The sequence below is a fragment of the Scyliorhinus canicula genome, chromosome 17 (genome assembly GCF_902713615.1).
Source record: "Scyliorhinus canicula chromosome 17, sScyCan1.1, whole genome shotgun sequence".
NCBI lineage: Eukaryota > Metazoa > Chordata > Chondrichthyes > Carcharhiniformes > Scyliorhinidae > Scyliorhinus > Scyliorhinus canicula.
Window position 1 is genome coordinate 5,061,438 of NC_052162.1, and position 16,312 is coordinate 5,077,749.

General features: G+C 42.2%; 1 protein-coding gene across 7 annotated transcripts in view; it reads right to left on the reverse strand.

Moving 5' to 3' along the window:
• The window catches only part of atp11c (ATPase phospholipid transporting 11C), a 131,133-nt gene that overhangs the window by 64,310 nt on the left and 50,511 nt on the right, over positions 1-16,312 (reverse strand). For all 7 annotated transcript variants that reach the window (XR_005457827.1, XM_038775990.1, XM_038775989.1 and 4 more), the window contains 6 exons: positions 13,445-13,495; positions 12,536-12,600; positions 12,227-12,308; positions 9,484-9,634; positions 7,693-7,890; positions 6,969-7,142 (listed from right to left, as the gene is read on the reverse strand). Coding sequence is in view for 6 of the 7 variants with exons in the window: in XM_038775990.1 (XP_038631918.1) it covers positions 6,969-7,142; positions 7,693-7,890; positions 9,484-9,634; positions 12,227-12,308; positions 12,536-12,600; positions 13,445-13,495 (721 nt within the window). In the remaining variant the exon portion in view is untranslated. The remainder of the gene's footprint in view (positions 1-6,968; positions 7,143-7,692; positions 7,891-9,483; positions 9,635-12,226; positions 12,309-12,535; positions 12,601-13,444; positions 13,496-16,312) is intronic.

Consider the following 16,312-nt stretch of genomic DNA (forward strand, 5'->3'; position numbering starts at 1 on the left):
CCACCACCAGACGACGGATCGGTACAGCTTTTGGGCCGTTATTTTGGGCGTAAAACGGCACTGCTTCTTCACTGGCGTCAGCACTTTGTCTTCAAATCAGAGAATGCAGCCCTGTTTCCACCATCTTTTGAGGAAGAGAATTCCAAAGACTCACGACCCTCAAATTTCTCCTCACGTCTCCGAAATGGACAAGCTTTCATTTTTAAACAGTGGCCCATTGTACATTATTCTCCCATGAAAGGAAAGTATTCTATCTAAATCGACCCCGTCAGGACCTCTCAGAATCTTAAGGTCTCTGACTCTTCTCAACTCCAGTGGGTGCAAGCCTGGTCTGTGCAACCTTTGGAGACGGACAGTCCGCCCAATACAAGTAGTTAGTCTAGTAAACTGCTTCAAATGCATTTAAATCCTTCTTTAAATACCGCACACTCCAAAACGTTGTATAATTAAAGCATAACCTCCCTATTTTTGTATTCAATTCTCCTCGTAATAAGTGATAACATTCCATTGGCTTTCCTAATTACTTGCGCTATGTGCATGCCAGGCGTTAGCAATTCACACTGGCTCACCTAGGTCACGGTGCCTCAGAGCTCTGCAATCTCTCACCACATTTAGGAGACCCCAGCACTGATCCTTGTGGCATACCACTAGTCACACCCTATAAACTAGTAAAAAGACCCATTTATGTCTGCTGTTTCCTGTTAGCTAATCAATCTTCTACCCATGCCAATATGTTACCCTCCAACACATGAGCTTTAATTTTACGCAATAACCTTTCATGTAGCATCTTGCCAAATGCTTTCTGGAAATCTAGGTACTGTACATCCACCAGTTCCCCTTTATCCACAGCACCTGTGACTTCAAGGAAGTTCAATAACTTGGTCAAACAGGATTTCCCTTTCACAAAACAGCATTGACACTGCGTGAGTACCAAGTGGCTTAAGATAACATTTTTAATAATAACTTCTAACATTTTCAGAAGTCAAATGGCCTATAGTTTGCGCCTTTCTGTCTCCCTTTCTGAATAAAGGAGGACGTGTTTTATTTTGGAATGTCCCCCAAATCTATGGAATGTTGAAAATTAAAACCAACATCAACTATCTCACTAGTCCATCGGGACCCAGAATTTGTCAGCCCACAGCTCCAATTAATTCCCAGTTCCACTTCCCTGGTGTCCCCCCACCCTTCCATTTCCTGATTTACAACTATTTCGGGACATTACTTGTAACCCTTTATAGTGAAGACCAATGCAAAATGCCAGTTCAATTCATCTTGCAATGTCCTTATCTTTATACGACCAACCCTCACTTTGTTAACCTTCTAAAAAATACCCATGGAAACTTTTCCCATCTCATTCCAGCCAGCTTTCCCCCCATACTCTAGTTTTTCATTACTTTTCAATCTTTTGCTCATTCATTGCTTTAAAAATATTTTGTCCCATCTTCTGACCAGTCACCCACCTTTGTGCAATTATAAGCTTAATACCATCTTGAACTGTTTTAGTTAACTACAGATGGTGGATCATTCCTTGAAATGTTTCTTTCTTGTTGGAATGTATTTATTACAAATTCTAAAATCATAGAATTTACAGTGCAGAAGGACGACATTCAGCCCATTGAGTCTGCACCGGCCCTTGGAAAGAGCACCCTACTTAAGCCCACGTCTTCACCCTATCCCCATATACTACCTAGGTAGTAACACTACCTAGCCTTTTTGGACACTAAGGGGCAATATAGCATGGCCAATCCTCCTAACCTGCACATCTTTGGACTGTGGGAGGAAACCCATACAGACACGGGGAGAAAGTGCAAACTCCACACAGTCACTCAAGGTTGGAATTAAACGCAGGTCCCTGGAGCTGTGCTGCAGCAGTGCTAACCACTGTGGCACTGAGCCCCTTAAATATCTGCCACTGTATCTCTACTGACCAATTCCTTAATCTAATTTGACAGTTCAATTCAGCTAGCTGTGCTTTCTTGCCCTCATAACTGCCCTTATTAAGTTTAAAATACTAGTCTTGGACCCACTCTTCAAACCTGATTGCAAAATCCAATCACATGAAATGAAATGAAATGAAAATCGCTTATTGTCACGAGTAGGCTTCAATGAAGTTACTGTGAAAAGCCCCTAGTCGCCACATTCCGGCGCCTGTCCGGGGAGGCTGGTACGGGTAACGAACCGTGCTGCTGGCCTGCTTGAAAAGCCAGCGATTTAGCCCAGTGAGCTAAACCAGCCCCATACATCATGACTGCTGCCACCAAGGAGTGCCTTCACTATAAGGTTATTAATTATGGGCTGGTTTAGCTCAGTGGGCTAGACAGCTGGTTTGTGGTGCAGAACAAGGCCAGCAGCGCGGGTTCAATTCCCATACCAGCTGAGAATTCGGAATTCTCCCTCTGTGTACCCGAACAGGCTGCGGAATGTGGTGACTGGGGGCTTTTCATTAACTTCATTGCAGTGTTAATGTAAGCCTACTTGTGACATTAAAGGTTATTTATTTAATTTTATTATCTCATCTCACTGCATGATATCAGGTCTATTAGAGCCTGTTTCTGGTTGGTGGCAGAACAGGTCGTTCTAAGAAACTAAACTGAAAATATTATGGATTCCTCATCTCGGCTACCTTTGCCCATCCGATTTTTCCAGTTGAAATGTAGATTAAAAATTCCCCATGATTACCTCTGTACCTTTCTGACAAGCTCCCTTTAAATCCTTTCCTACCATCAGGTTACTGTTACACGGCCCTACACCACTCCCACAAGTGACTTCTTACCGTTACCGTTTCTCATCTCTACCCAAACCTGTTTCTATATCGTGGTTTCCTGAACTTGGGTCACCTCTCTCTATTGTGCTAATGCCATCATTACTTAACAAAGCCACCACGCCACCTTTTCCTTGCTTCCTGAATGTCACGTACTCTTTACTGTTCAGATCCCAGTCAATGTCATTCTACCGCCATGTCTCTGGAATGGCTATCGGATCATATTTATATTTGTGCTCTGTTCACCAGTTTTGATTTGAACATTGCATGCATTCAGACAAGGAGCCTTTAGTTTTGTACTATTATTTTTGTAACCTCCAGACTTATTTGCTGATTTACTCTTCGATTTGCACTCCCTGTACTCTTGGTCCCTTCTCATGTTTGGCGGTTTATCATTTCCCACGTTAATACTTTCTCTCTTGCGTTGACTCTACTCTATGATTTCTCACACCTTCCCAAACTTGATGTCTTATACATAGAATTTACAGTGCAGAAGGAGGCCATTCGGCCCATCGAGTCTGCACCCGCTCCTGGAAAGAGCACCCTACCCAAGGTTAACACCTCCACCCTATCCCCATAACCCAGTAACCCCGTAACCCCACCCAACACTAAGGGCAATTTTGGACACCAAGGGCAATTTATCATGGCCAATCCACCTAACCTGCCATCTTTGGACTGTGGGAGGAAACCGGAGCACCCGGAGGAAACCCACGATCCCCACCATTTAGTTTAAAACCCTTTCTACTGCCCAAGTTTTATAATAAAATTGAAAATGTTGAATAAAAATACATTTTAAAAAAACATCCCTAGTTATGTGGCTCGCTAGGACGTTAGTCCCAGCACAGTCCAGGTATAGCCTGACCTAACAGTACAGCCCTCCTATTTCTCCCGCATCTGCCTTTGAGCCATCTCCCTAATTTTATGTACCCATGGCCAATGTGCACATGGCTCAGGTAATAATCCAGAAAGTACCACCTTTGAGGTTCTGCTTATTTAGTGCCGAGTTCCTCATATGCAAAACAAGGAAAGTGGCTCCGCATGGCGAGTAGGTCATTGGTACCCAATAGGAATCCTCCCCCTCCCACTGCAAATTCCCAGTGAGCAGATACCCCAATCCCTGGCATCGAACAGGCAACAGAGCCTTCTGGACTTGCTCTGCGCTGCAGAAAGCAGTGTCAATTCACCTCACGATATTGTCGCCTGTTACCACTACATTCCTTTTTGCTCCCCCCCTTCTCCCACTTGAAGGCTTCCTGTACCACGGTGTCATGTGCAGTTTTCCCATCTACCCTGAACCCCCCACTCTCATCTAAACAAACTGAGAACATCTGAAACATACTGGACAATTGCAAAGGCCGTGGATCCTGCCCCCCCAAGATCCCTAACTACCACACTCGCAGTCACACACTCTTATCCCTGGCCAAAGCAGAAGACCCCATTCCAAGTGGTGTGACTGGCTTCTCATACAAAGCATCCAGGTAAATTTCCCCTTCCCTAATGTGGTGCAGTATCTGCTGCTCAGCCTCGCTCAATGACTCTCAGAGCTGCAAACACATACTGTAGATGCACCCATTTGCTGCAGCCTTGACACAGCCATCATTAATGCATTTTAATTAATAACCAAATCATATTATTCACTTATTTTTGTATATATTTTATTCAACTTACCAACAGTTGATATGCCATTTTAAACCTTGGGCCTAGAATGGACTTAAAACTTTTTTTAGAAAACAGCATTTATTGTATGATCCAACATAACCGGCAATATCTAACGATTAAATCTCAAAACATGATGTCTGAATTATTCAAAGCCAAAATTTGAATGGAGACCACCCTCAAATCAATTGGCTTTCTTCCTTAAAACAAAGCAGGTCTTTGCATTACTTAACGCACATACTCTCTCGACATACAAGACAATGTCATCTTCCACATTTTAGGGAGGCAGTTGGGATCATTTAACACAACCAAAACCTGGAATTGAAACTGCGTGCTTCCTGATCTCCATGATTTAATTATTCTCATTGCCTCATATTAAACATAAGTGCTACCTGAAACTCTTTCAATTGTTGGATGTTTAAAAATTAGGTGTCTCAGAACATTTAATTCTTTGTACACTCAAACCCCTATATTATATATAACATATATTATATATACTTGGCTGGTAAGTCAGCTGCTACTCTCAAATAAAGGACCCAACTTAAACAAAGGGCAGTGCAAAACAGATCTGACAACTTATATTTATTTCCCGTCAAAGTGGTATTTGAACAAAGATTTATTCGCCATGGCTGTATGAAACCCAATGGTCAAGCCCAGGGCGATGACCTGCTGTGGTCCCTTTAAAAATCACTTGCGGACCAGATATCTCCAAATTGTAACTGGGGGGGGGGGGGTCAGGAATCTCAGGCCACTGATATTTCCTAGATGGTTTCAAACAAGAGTTAAACCATCAATGCCTCTGCTTTTTTGTAAATGGGGCACTTCCAGCTCTCTGACATATTGGAAGCTGAAGCAGCTGTTCGGCACCCAAAAAAAAGTGAACAAGTAGCTTTCAAAAATCTGGAAGGCTTTGAAAGGCTAAATGCTGATAAATCATTTATACGGATTAGAATAGTTAACAAGGGATAGAGACATGATAAGAACAAAATGGTGCACTATGAAAAATATAATTCTCCTCTTAGCCACCTCGCTGCAGAGGACAAACATTTCTTTATCACAAGCAGATACTGAGACAATAAAAGCTCAGCAGAATTGGACCGGTATCTAAAAACACAATGAAGGAATACATACAGAATGGGCAGAGAAATGGAATTAGGTACAGTAGGTAGCTTCAGTTGCCAAGCTTTCGGTAGCATAGGTACAATGCATCAAATTACCCCAATGGTGTCCGTTCTAAGATATCATAATCATTTTAAATTTCTGTGCAAATACATTACACTTAACTTGCCTAATCTCAATTACGCAGGCTTGAAATCATGGTTAACAAGGGAAATATATCTAGCTACATAGCACCTGTAACATAACAAAAAGTCCCAAAGTGTTTCAGGGAAGCATCAAGTAGTATGACACAATCACAATAGTAATAATTATTAGTGTCACAAGTAGGCTTACATTAACACTGCAATGAAGCTACTGCGAAAATCCCCTATGGAGATATTAGGCAGATTTCAATCTGGGCCACAGGGCTCCAAGCCCACCAGTCGGAGAACCAATGGGACCCCTTCATTGCTTCTCTCCGTGAGGCCCAACACTATTCAAGTCCAATCAGGAATCAGGGGCCTGCCAGTTCATTAAGGCTCTAGTCAGGCGAAGTGCCCACTTCCAATAGCTGCCGGCTAATCAGAGGCCAGCAGCCTCCCATTACAGGCTGCAGTGGCTCCTGCCAGTGATGCACTGAAGCCTTCATAAAGAACAGGATGTAAGGGGAGGGGGGTGGTTTTCAGCAAACCTTCTTTCTCTCCTCCCCAGCCCCCAACCCCTCATCACAGGAGGTCACTGGCAAACACAAAATTGTCGTGCGAGTCCTATTAAATCCCTGAGCCGAGATTACATCTCAGTGGACCCAGGAATAATTCACACATACGGCTCATTAAGGCGAAGTGCCAGCAGAATTTTCACCAGGTTCTTACCAGCCCTCGCTAACTGCAGGACACGTATCCACTGCTGGAAATTGGACATGCAGCCTCTATCATTTTTCTGGCCTCCCACCCCTCCCTCCCACTAATATGCCTGCCCCAGTGGCCTCCATTCGGTTCTGCCCATTAGATCAAATAACCAAAAGATAGATCGAAGAAATTAGGATTTAGGAAAGACTTAAAAGGTGGAAATGAAATGAAATGAAAAGAAAAATGAAATTAAAATCGTTTATTGCCACAAGTAGGCTTCAAATGAAGTTACTGTGAAAAGCCCCTAGTCGCCACATTCTGGCGCCTGTTCGGGGAGGTTGGTACGGGAATTGAACCGTGCTGCTGGCCTGCCTTGGTCTGCTGTAAAAGCCACCGATTTAGTCCTGTGCTAAATCAGCCCCTATCCAAGAAATCCAAGAAAGGAAGGCAGAAAGTTGTGGAAAGGCCAAGGTAACTGAAGTCATGACCAGGATGTACATTAGGCTGTAATTCGAGGGGCACAGATATCATGAATTGTGGTCAAGAAGAGATGACAAACGAGAATTATATTCAAAATGAGGAAACGGCAGCTAAGATTTTATTACCTTTCCAGCCATCCCACAGACTCTACTACGGGGACCATCATTTGTAGAGATTCCATCCACAACACACAAATCGATGCCTACGTTTTTATACTTGAATCCATCTATGCAACATTCAATAAATTCCATGTTGTTCTCGGTCAGGGTTCCAGTTTTATCAGTGAAAACATATTGGATCTGCAAGCAGGAGAGCGGGAATTAGAAGGGAATAAAAACACAAAATCTCTACCGGTCAATACGCAAGACTGAAAGCATAATGTAAAATATGATTATGGATATGATTACCAACTGGAAATCAAAGCAAAAAAAATCAGTAAATGAAATGAAAAAATGAAATGAAAATCGCTTATTGTCACAAGTAGGCTTCAAATGAAGTTACTGTGAAAAGCCTATAGTCGCTACATTCCGGCGCCCGTTTGGGGAGGTTGGTACGGGAATTGAACCTGCGCTGCTGGCCTGCTGTAAAAGCCAGCGATTTAGCCCTGTGCTAAACCAGCCCCTAAATGATGGCAATATATGACAAGAAATATTTGTGAAATATTAAATTAATCTGCAAAGTATGTTTTGCACAAAGGAAAGTTAAACTAAATTGTGAAAAATCTTATTCTGCTGAAATTACACAGTAGTTCTGAAGGATAATTATTCACTCATATGGAATACAAAATGGCAATTTCACAATGAAAGAGGTTCTTATGCTGTCACAACAATTATTTATTCTGGTACAGACCTGTCCCAGCTCCTCATTGAGATCAGATGTGTTTACCAGTGCTCCTTCACCCAAATGGTCATCATACATGTCCTTATCCCAGGTAATGAAGTAAGAACCCAAGAATTTCTGCATCTCCACAGTAACATACATAGAGACAGGAATAATGAAGTTGAAGAGCACCATGTAGGACAGGAAGTCAGTGAACATCTTCAAAAGCTGTAAAGAGTAGTTTGTTAGCCATGTGTCCAGAAAAAAATTGGTCAGCTGCTTATTTTCCTCTCTCCCAGCTACATTTTACAGTTCTATCGTTTGTCTTAATAACAAAGAAATTAAAAACTAAACATAGTTACGGATCTGATCAGCCAACAGGATGTGACAGCTCCCCAACCAGTTACTTACAACTTCAAAAGAAGCACAAGGCTTTGATTTCACAGTCATCAACGAAGCAACGGCATTCGCTGCTGACCTAGAAGAAAGCAGCCCTGACCAATCTAGTCACTGATTTCCCCTTTCTCAGCTGCAGTTTGAATCTGCCGCCAATACAAGGGAATCTCTAAGCATCCGACAACAGTGATATCAGCAAGCAGCAATCACATCAAAATATTGTCAATTTAAACCAGAAAGTTAAAATATAAAATGCTCAGAATCTCTTTAAATTTTATAAATTTCAACAGCGCAATAAATTATTAGGGCATATACATAGGATTTACGTAGAATATCATTTACAAACTTTTTCAAAAAAGTATGCAATAATTTTTTAAATCGCAAATTTGACACCATAGGGGTCAACTAAGCAGTGGCTATGAATTTTGTATACTGTTACAAATTCCATAAATATCCCATTCAGCACGGTGTAACTTTTAAGGCTTTTTACAGGGGGTGCAGCTCAGCAGCATACCCTCGGGGTGGGGGTAACATCCCACAACCCTGATAGAAAAGAAGTGTGGAGTCAACCGGCCCTAGTTACAACTCACTGCAGCGGCTTAACCAGGGGCACAGTGGGACTTGCACCCTTCACTGGTAAAGAAACTCTGCCCATAGAGAACTGCTGGTCAATCAGATTGGTTAACAGCTCCATCAGTCACAGCAGCACAAAGAGGGCGGCTGTGGACACGGCAACGAGGAAGGTGGTAACCCAATAGATCCCCGGAACTAGGTACGTCTGGGGTCTTGGGCAGAGGGGGTTTGGGTGGATTTAAGAAAGCCGGCAGGTAGGAAGGGCAGGTTCTATTTTGGGCATCTTCCCCACGGTCCACAAAGGGCAGCCACCAATGTTAGAACTACCCTTCCTTCCTGCTGTTTGAAAAGAAAAATCAGGCTGCCCACTTCTGTCTGACCACCCACAATCAACCATTTTATGAGACAGGCCGTGTATTCGGGCCAACGGACTTAGTAACAAGCGGACCCTTGATAATCTATTTAAATATGACAGACGGGCTGCCAGTGGGCATCACTCCTATTTTCTGTAACAGAGGATGAGAGCAGGCTGAATCCAAGCTTAAACAATTTTAATCAATAAAGGCAAGGTATTTTGCAGTGATACTTTACACTTTCAAGTGATCAGTTTGATAGATTTCAGTTAATGCTGAAATAAAATGACCTGGGACATTTGAGCAATGTTGTTGAGTATATTAGCATTTGTCTTAGTAGAACAACGGTGAACTCAAAATAAACTTAACCCAGCTAGCACCGAAGGACAGTGGTTTCCCCGTAAGTGACAGGGTGCGATTCTCAATACAAAATTATTTTCCAGCTGTTCAGACGCAAATCTTCGATTCAAGCAAAAGTGCGTTTAATTTACTCCATTACCTTGTTGGCATTTTTTTCTTTGCCAGTTTTTGCACTATACCAGGGCTCGTCATTACGAGAATCACTTTGCCAGACGTACTTCAATGTGGTGCCTACCAATGATTTACTAACCAATATGCACAGATACACTATTAAAAAAACATTAATAGACCTGCAAAGGAATAAGAAAAATTTCAAATTGGTTTTGTGGTTATACACGATACTTAAACTGCAAGAAATTTTCATTCACAAAAAATAGGCTTTAATCATTGAGACACGCATATTTGAGAATACAATGAAGGAACCATTACCATTCCTAATGCTGTGATATGGAGATGCCGGCATTGGACTGGGGTGAGCACAGTAAGAAGTCTTACAACACCAGGTTAAAGTCCAACTCCTTCCTCCGGTGAAGGAAGGAGCAGTGCTCCAAAAGCTCATGTTTGAAACAAACCTGTTGGACTTTAACCTGGTGTTGTAAGACTTCTTACTGTGCTCATTCCTAATGCTGCCCATTCTGCCTCAGTAATTTCTGCTGTCCTTTTCTCTATTGTTCTAATACATCCTTTTAATTTTCTGCCTTCCCGGTGTCTGGTCTATTTCTCTGGCAACCCTTGTTCTCTACTGTAACAGTTCTCCTGCCTTATCTTAATGCATTACCTAGGTCCTTTGCTCCACTATTTCTCTGCCCAGAGCCTTTTGCCTCATTGTCACTTTTTCCTATACTTCATTCTATGTAGTTCACAATCTATAACATCCTGTGGTAGCAAAGATAACTTGTTAAGTCAGTTCTCCTTAAAACTATAAAATAACTGTCTTGCATGAAAAGTTTGTTGCCTATTAGACAAAATTGGAATACAATGTTGACAAATGTGAGGTTATCCATTTTGGAATAACAGCAAACGGGATTATTATTTAAACAATAAAATATTAAAGCATGCTGCTGTGCAGAGAGACCTGGGTGTGCTAGTGCATGAGTCACACAAAGTTGGTTTACAGGTGCAACAGGTGATTAAGAAGGCAAAAGGAATTTTGTCCTTCATTGCTAGAGGGATGGAGTTTAAGACTAGGGAGGTTATGCTGCAATTGTATAAGGTGTCAGTGAGGCCACACCTGGAGTATTGTGTTCAGTTTTGGTCTCCTTACTTGAGAAAGGACATACTGGCACTGGAGGGTGTGCAGAGGAGATTCACGAGGTTAATCCCAGAGCTGAAGGGGTTGGATTACGAGGAGAGGTTGAGTAGACTGGGACTGTACTCGTTGGAATTTAGAAGGATGAGGGGGGATCTTATAGAAACATTTAAAATTATGAAGGGAATAGATAGGATAGATGCGGGCAGGTTGTTTCCACTAGCGGGTGAAAGCAGAACTAGGGGGCATGGCCTCAAAATAAGGGGAAGTAGATTTAGGACTGAGTTTAGGAGGAACCTCTTCACCCAAAGGGTTGTGAATCTATGGAATTCCTTGCCCAGTGAAACAGTTGAGGCTCCTTCATTAAATGTTTTTAAGGTAAAGATAGATGGTTTTTTAAAGAAAAAAGGGATTAAGGGTTATGGTGTTCGGGCCGGAAAGTGGAGCTGAGTCCACAAAAGATCAGCCATGATCTCATTGAATGGCGGAGCAGGCTCGAGGGGCCAGATGGCCTACTCCTGCTCCTAGTCCTTATGTTAAAAACAATGCAACTATTATTACATAAGTTTTTCCAAATTGGCAGCATTATCTACACTTGCAATACTACACATACAATATTGTTAATTTCTAATACTGCTGCAGTAAACTCCAATAGTACGAACTAGACAAACATTTTATTCACCCCAAAGGGCATTTACACAGAAACATAGTTGGTGGCGGAAAGCAGGTGATTTTGATATTCTACAGCAATGACATGAACATCACAGTGAACTGTGTATCATTTTAGGTCAAACATATACAAGGGATCGCCTTCTGATTGCCATGTACTATTCCCCCCCCCCCCCTCAGATAATGAATCAGTACTCTTCCATGTTGAACACCACGTAGAGAAGTGCCAAGGGTATAGAATGCAGGGTGGGGGTAGAGAGAGAGAGAGAGAGTGAGAGTGAGAGAGAGGGAAGGTGGCACTTCAAAGTCCATCCTCAAGAGGAATACCAAAGATCTAACTAGTCAAGACCTAAAGGACATAATAATGACAATGTATTGCTGTCATTCCTTCACTGTTCTTGGGTAAAAATCCTGGAAATTGGGCTAGACCATTCAGGAGAGATGTTAGGAGGAATATCTTCACTCAAATGGTGGTGGAGGTTTGGAACTCTCTCCCACAAACAGCAGTTGATGCCAGATCAGTTGTTAATTTTAAATCGGAGATAGATTTTTGATAAACTAAAATATTAAAGGGATATGGAGTTCGGCTATAATTCAACTATGATCGAATTGAATGGCTGAATGGCCTACTCCTGTTCCTATATAACTTCCTCCCTAACAGAACTGAGTGTGTACCCACACCACATGGACCACAGCGATTCAAAGCAGCAGCTCACCACCACCTTCTCAAGGGTAACTGGGGATGTATAATAAATGCTGGTCTAGCCAGAGACGCCCATATCCCTTAATAATGATCTCTACCGAAATAATAATCTCTACCGACCCCTCCACTGTCCTCAAGTTCAGAATATGACAACGCAATCTTTAAAATATATTGCTAGCATGACACTACAATGAAACAAAATTGAAAAATCTAATGTGCATAAGTTAGAACAAAATGCATAATTTAAAAGAACGTAATTACTTCTCAACCACTGAGCGTTTCTGTGACTTTCCTTGGTAGTTCAAGGCCATTTTGGTTTCCATTCCAGTATATATAGAAACACCTGAAATTCACATAAAACAGTCAAAAATGAATGTCTATTGTTCAGTGCACACGCATATATAAAACGTAAAAATGATTTTGCTTCATTTTGAAGACAATATAGTCCTCATCTGCAGAAGCCAAAACTGCATCATAATAACAACATGTAATTTCTTTATTACAAATAACAGATCTTCCCACCCTCCCACAGATATAATTACTACCATAATAACTTGTACAGAAGCTTACCATATATTTTGTCAGTGTTCTTTAAGGTGGCTCCTCTTAATAGCAGGTTTTCAGGGCCCAAAGATCTAATGTAATAAGCAAATCTCAGTTTGGAAGAAGAGAAAATCAACACAATAAAATAACCAATATTCCATGGTATAAAACAGTCAGGAACCCATTTAAGAACACGTGGATTGGATTGGATTTGTTTATTGTCACGTGTACAGAGGTACAGTGAAATGTATTTTTCTGCGAGCAGTTCAACAGACCATTAAGTACATGGGAAGAAAAGGGAATAAAAGAAAATACATAATAGGGCAATACAAGATATACAATGTAAGTACATAAGCACCGGCATCGGATGAAGCATACAGGGTGTAGTGTTAATGAGGTCAGTCCGTATGAGGGTCATTTAGGAGTCATGTGCATACGATTCTGCCAGTGTGTGCCTTTGAACAACTCAATTACTCATGTCTGCAGATGAGCTTTCAAAACACTTCTCCAGTACTTACAAAGCCACATGAAGTGAAGGAAAAATCAATTCAAGGTGCTGCGCAAACGTAGAGTCCCTGAAGCAGGGGAAGTTTCACTGGATGTTTGTTTGTTAGTATGTATGATGCAACATCATTTTAGCAATTGTTGCACAATCCCATACCAGACATTTTTTAAACAAAAGCACAGCACTGACACACAATGAAATTCAAAGTTTCAATATTAATATTGAATTATGAATAAATTACGAATGGGAATTACATGTCCAGATTAAGATTACAAGTGAATTAAAAATAAAATTGGCTAACCTCTGCCCACATACCATGACCCACCTTAGAAGACAATGCAAGCTTGAGTTTATAAACCAGGAAGCATTTATAAAATGTAGTCACAGATTAGATGTGTACATTTAATTCTATTGCATGTTGAAACACGCACCTTGCAGTCGGTTCTTGTTTATCACAGAAAACGTTAACTCGTCCAACAAACCTGCAATCATCGAATTTCATATTAGTGCTCATGATTTAAAATAAATTTCCAACATTTGCATCAAAAAAGTAAAATACATCTCTAGCCTCACAAGAAAGTTGCCAAACCACCATTGTGGCTTTTATAAAAAGTAAAAACAAGAAGAGATCACAGCTCAAATTCCAAATATTTATATTAGTTGGTTCTACAGCACAGCAAGATAATGAGAACCCTGTTGGGGACAAATGCCTCTAGTTGGCCCCCTAAAGACAGAACACGTATATACTTAGCATCATAAATGCTACTCATAAATGCCAACGTTAAATGAGCATTATCCCAGGGCAAGGCAGTGAGACCACTACCAGCCCCAATTCAAATACATATTTGTGGCGGTTATGAACTGTGCCTATTCCTTACAAAAACAAACTTCTATCTTTCAGTGTCTGACTTTCTGGCTTTGTACCTTAAGTTTTATTTCCATTTACCCCAGCATCCAAAAAGTGCATTTTTTGATGTCTATGGTTACTTGGCTAAGTTCTCAACATTCTGTCAAGAGCAGAATGATTGTAGGTTCAAGTTTTGCTCCAGGACACGAGGGTATTTATTTGGCTGCCGCTTTAGTGCCGTGCTGCGCAAGTGTTACTCACTGTATTTCAATGAGGTGTGTACCCAAGATCCCATGGCACAAAAAAAGGTGCATCTCTCCCAACCAAAACCCATTGTGGGGAGAGTGTGCCACTGGGTTTAGCAATCTGAAGACAAAGACTAGTGCCCTGGGGACGGAGGTTCAAATCCCACCTCAAATTTAAATTCAGTTAATAAAACCTGGAATGAAAGCTAACGTTAAGGGTATGGCTGACGGGGAAAACCAAGTTGCTCAAATCCCAGATGGGAAACATGAAATAACTGCCCTCATGTTTGTGTTCGCAATTTGCAGCAGTAGACATTTTGAAACCCAACAATGTACCCGACTATGAGATATTTATAGCAAAGTAAATGTTAAATAGGAAAAAACAAACTAAAATGGAATTACACTAAATACAACAATGGCTTCACACAGATCATTCCGCACATGAAAAGAAAATACATAATGGGGGCAAATATAAAAACACAATATAAATGCATAAACACAGCCATCAATTGGGTGAAGCATAAGTAGTGCAGTACTACTCAGTATAGAAGATGTGTGAAGAGATCAGATCAGTCCATAAGAGGGTCTTTTAGGAGTCTGGTAACAGCGGGGAATAAGCAGTTTTTGAATCTGTTAGTGCATGTTCTCAGACTTCTATATCTCCTGCCCAATGGAAGAAGTTGGAAGAGTGAGTAAGCTAGGTGGGAGGTCTTTGATTATGCTGTCCAGATAGGATGCTTTCTATGGTGCACCTGTAAAAGTTTGCCATCCCTAACTGCCCTCAATGTGACATTTGTAACTATGTTCAAAAGTGGAGATGTGAAGCTATCAAGGTATAGCCGTCTTATCGATAGCAGGGAAAAATCCTGACACCCACTCTAGAATCGCCTACTTATTGCGGCTGAGGAAATTCTCCGAAAGTAACTGTGCGACTTCAAACCTTTCGAAGGAACCTCTGATATGGCGCAGGATTCTCAGATTGCCGAAATAGTGTTCAGCGATCGGCCGGAGAATCCTTGTTTACGGCGGAATCAGGGGCGGTGCGTTTTTGCGATGCTCCGCCTCCTCAAAAACAGCAAACTCGGAGTACGCCGCACACCGTATGGACGGCCTCAGGACGTCACCCAAGTCCTTCCCCTGATGGACCGTGTCCCCGACAGCGTGGGGCATGTGCTCACATCTATCGGGAACCTCACGCAACTCCAGCAGCCGGGGGTGGGGGGGGGGGGGGGGGGGGGGAGGAGGAGGAGGAGAAAGAGAGAAACAGTCGTTCCGCAGGCAGGGGGGCTTCGCGGGGCTGTCAGAGGCTGGCTACAGGGCGGCAGTTTTTGGCAGGCCGTGTCCGTGCTTGGCCAGCGCCATGTTGCACGGCACGGCCACCACAGGCCGTGGGCTTTAATGCTGCGCGGCTGCTAGCCCCCCACCTGACGGTGGATCGGTGCGGGGGTGGCGCTGACTTTCCGGTTGTAAGACCAGGCCGATCCTGTGGCTATGTCTGATCCAGCCCACGGTCTCTGTTGTCAGACAAATGAAAGAAAAATGTTGAGAATAACATGAAGACTTCACTACACTGATCTACCGGACCAAAGCAATTGACTCAGAACATTGCAAGGTTGTGTGGATTGTGCTCCAGAGCTTTGGATGTCAAAGAAACTTCATCTCAATCCTACAACTGTTTCGGGATGCGACTGCAACTGTCTGGAGTGGGAGATCTGCAGCAACCCTCTTGGGTAAAGAATTCCACAGAACCACTTTCCCCAGCAGAAATTCCTCCTCATCTCATTCTTAAATGGATGACCCCTTACTCTGAAATTATGCCCTCTGGTCTCAGACTCTCCCACAAGTGGAAACATCCTCTCAGCATTGACCCTGTTGATTGAGACATATTGAATCCTATATGTCTCAATGAGGTCACTTCTCAATTCTTCTAAACTCCAATGACAACAGGCCCAGTCTGCTCAACCTCTCTCCAATCGAAAATTCCTCCATACCCAGGATCAACCTAGTGAATCGTCTCTGGGCTTCTTCCAATGCTAGTATATCTTTGCTTAGATAAGGCAACTAAAACATTCACAGTATTCCAAGTGTGTAGGTGCATGAGCAACTAATGCTGTGCTGCAGCAGATTATAGTCCATTACGCCCTGATTCAAGCAAAATCTAATTAATTGCACCTAATAATTGGAGGATTCTTTTGGGTTTTTGCACA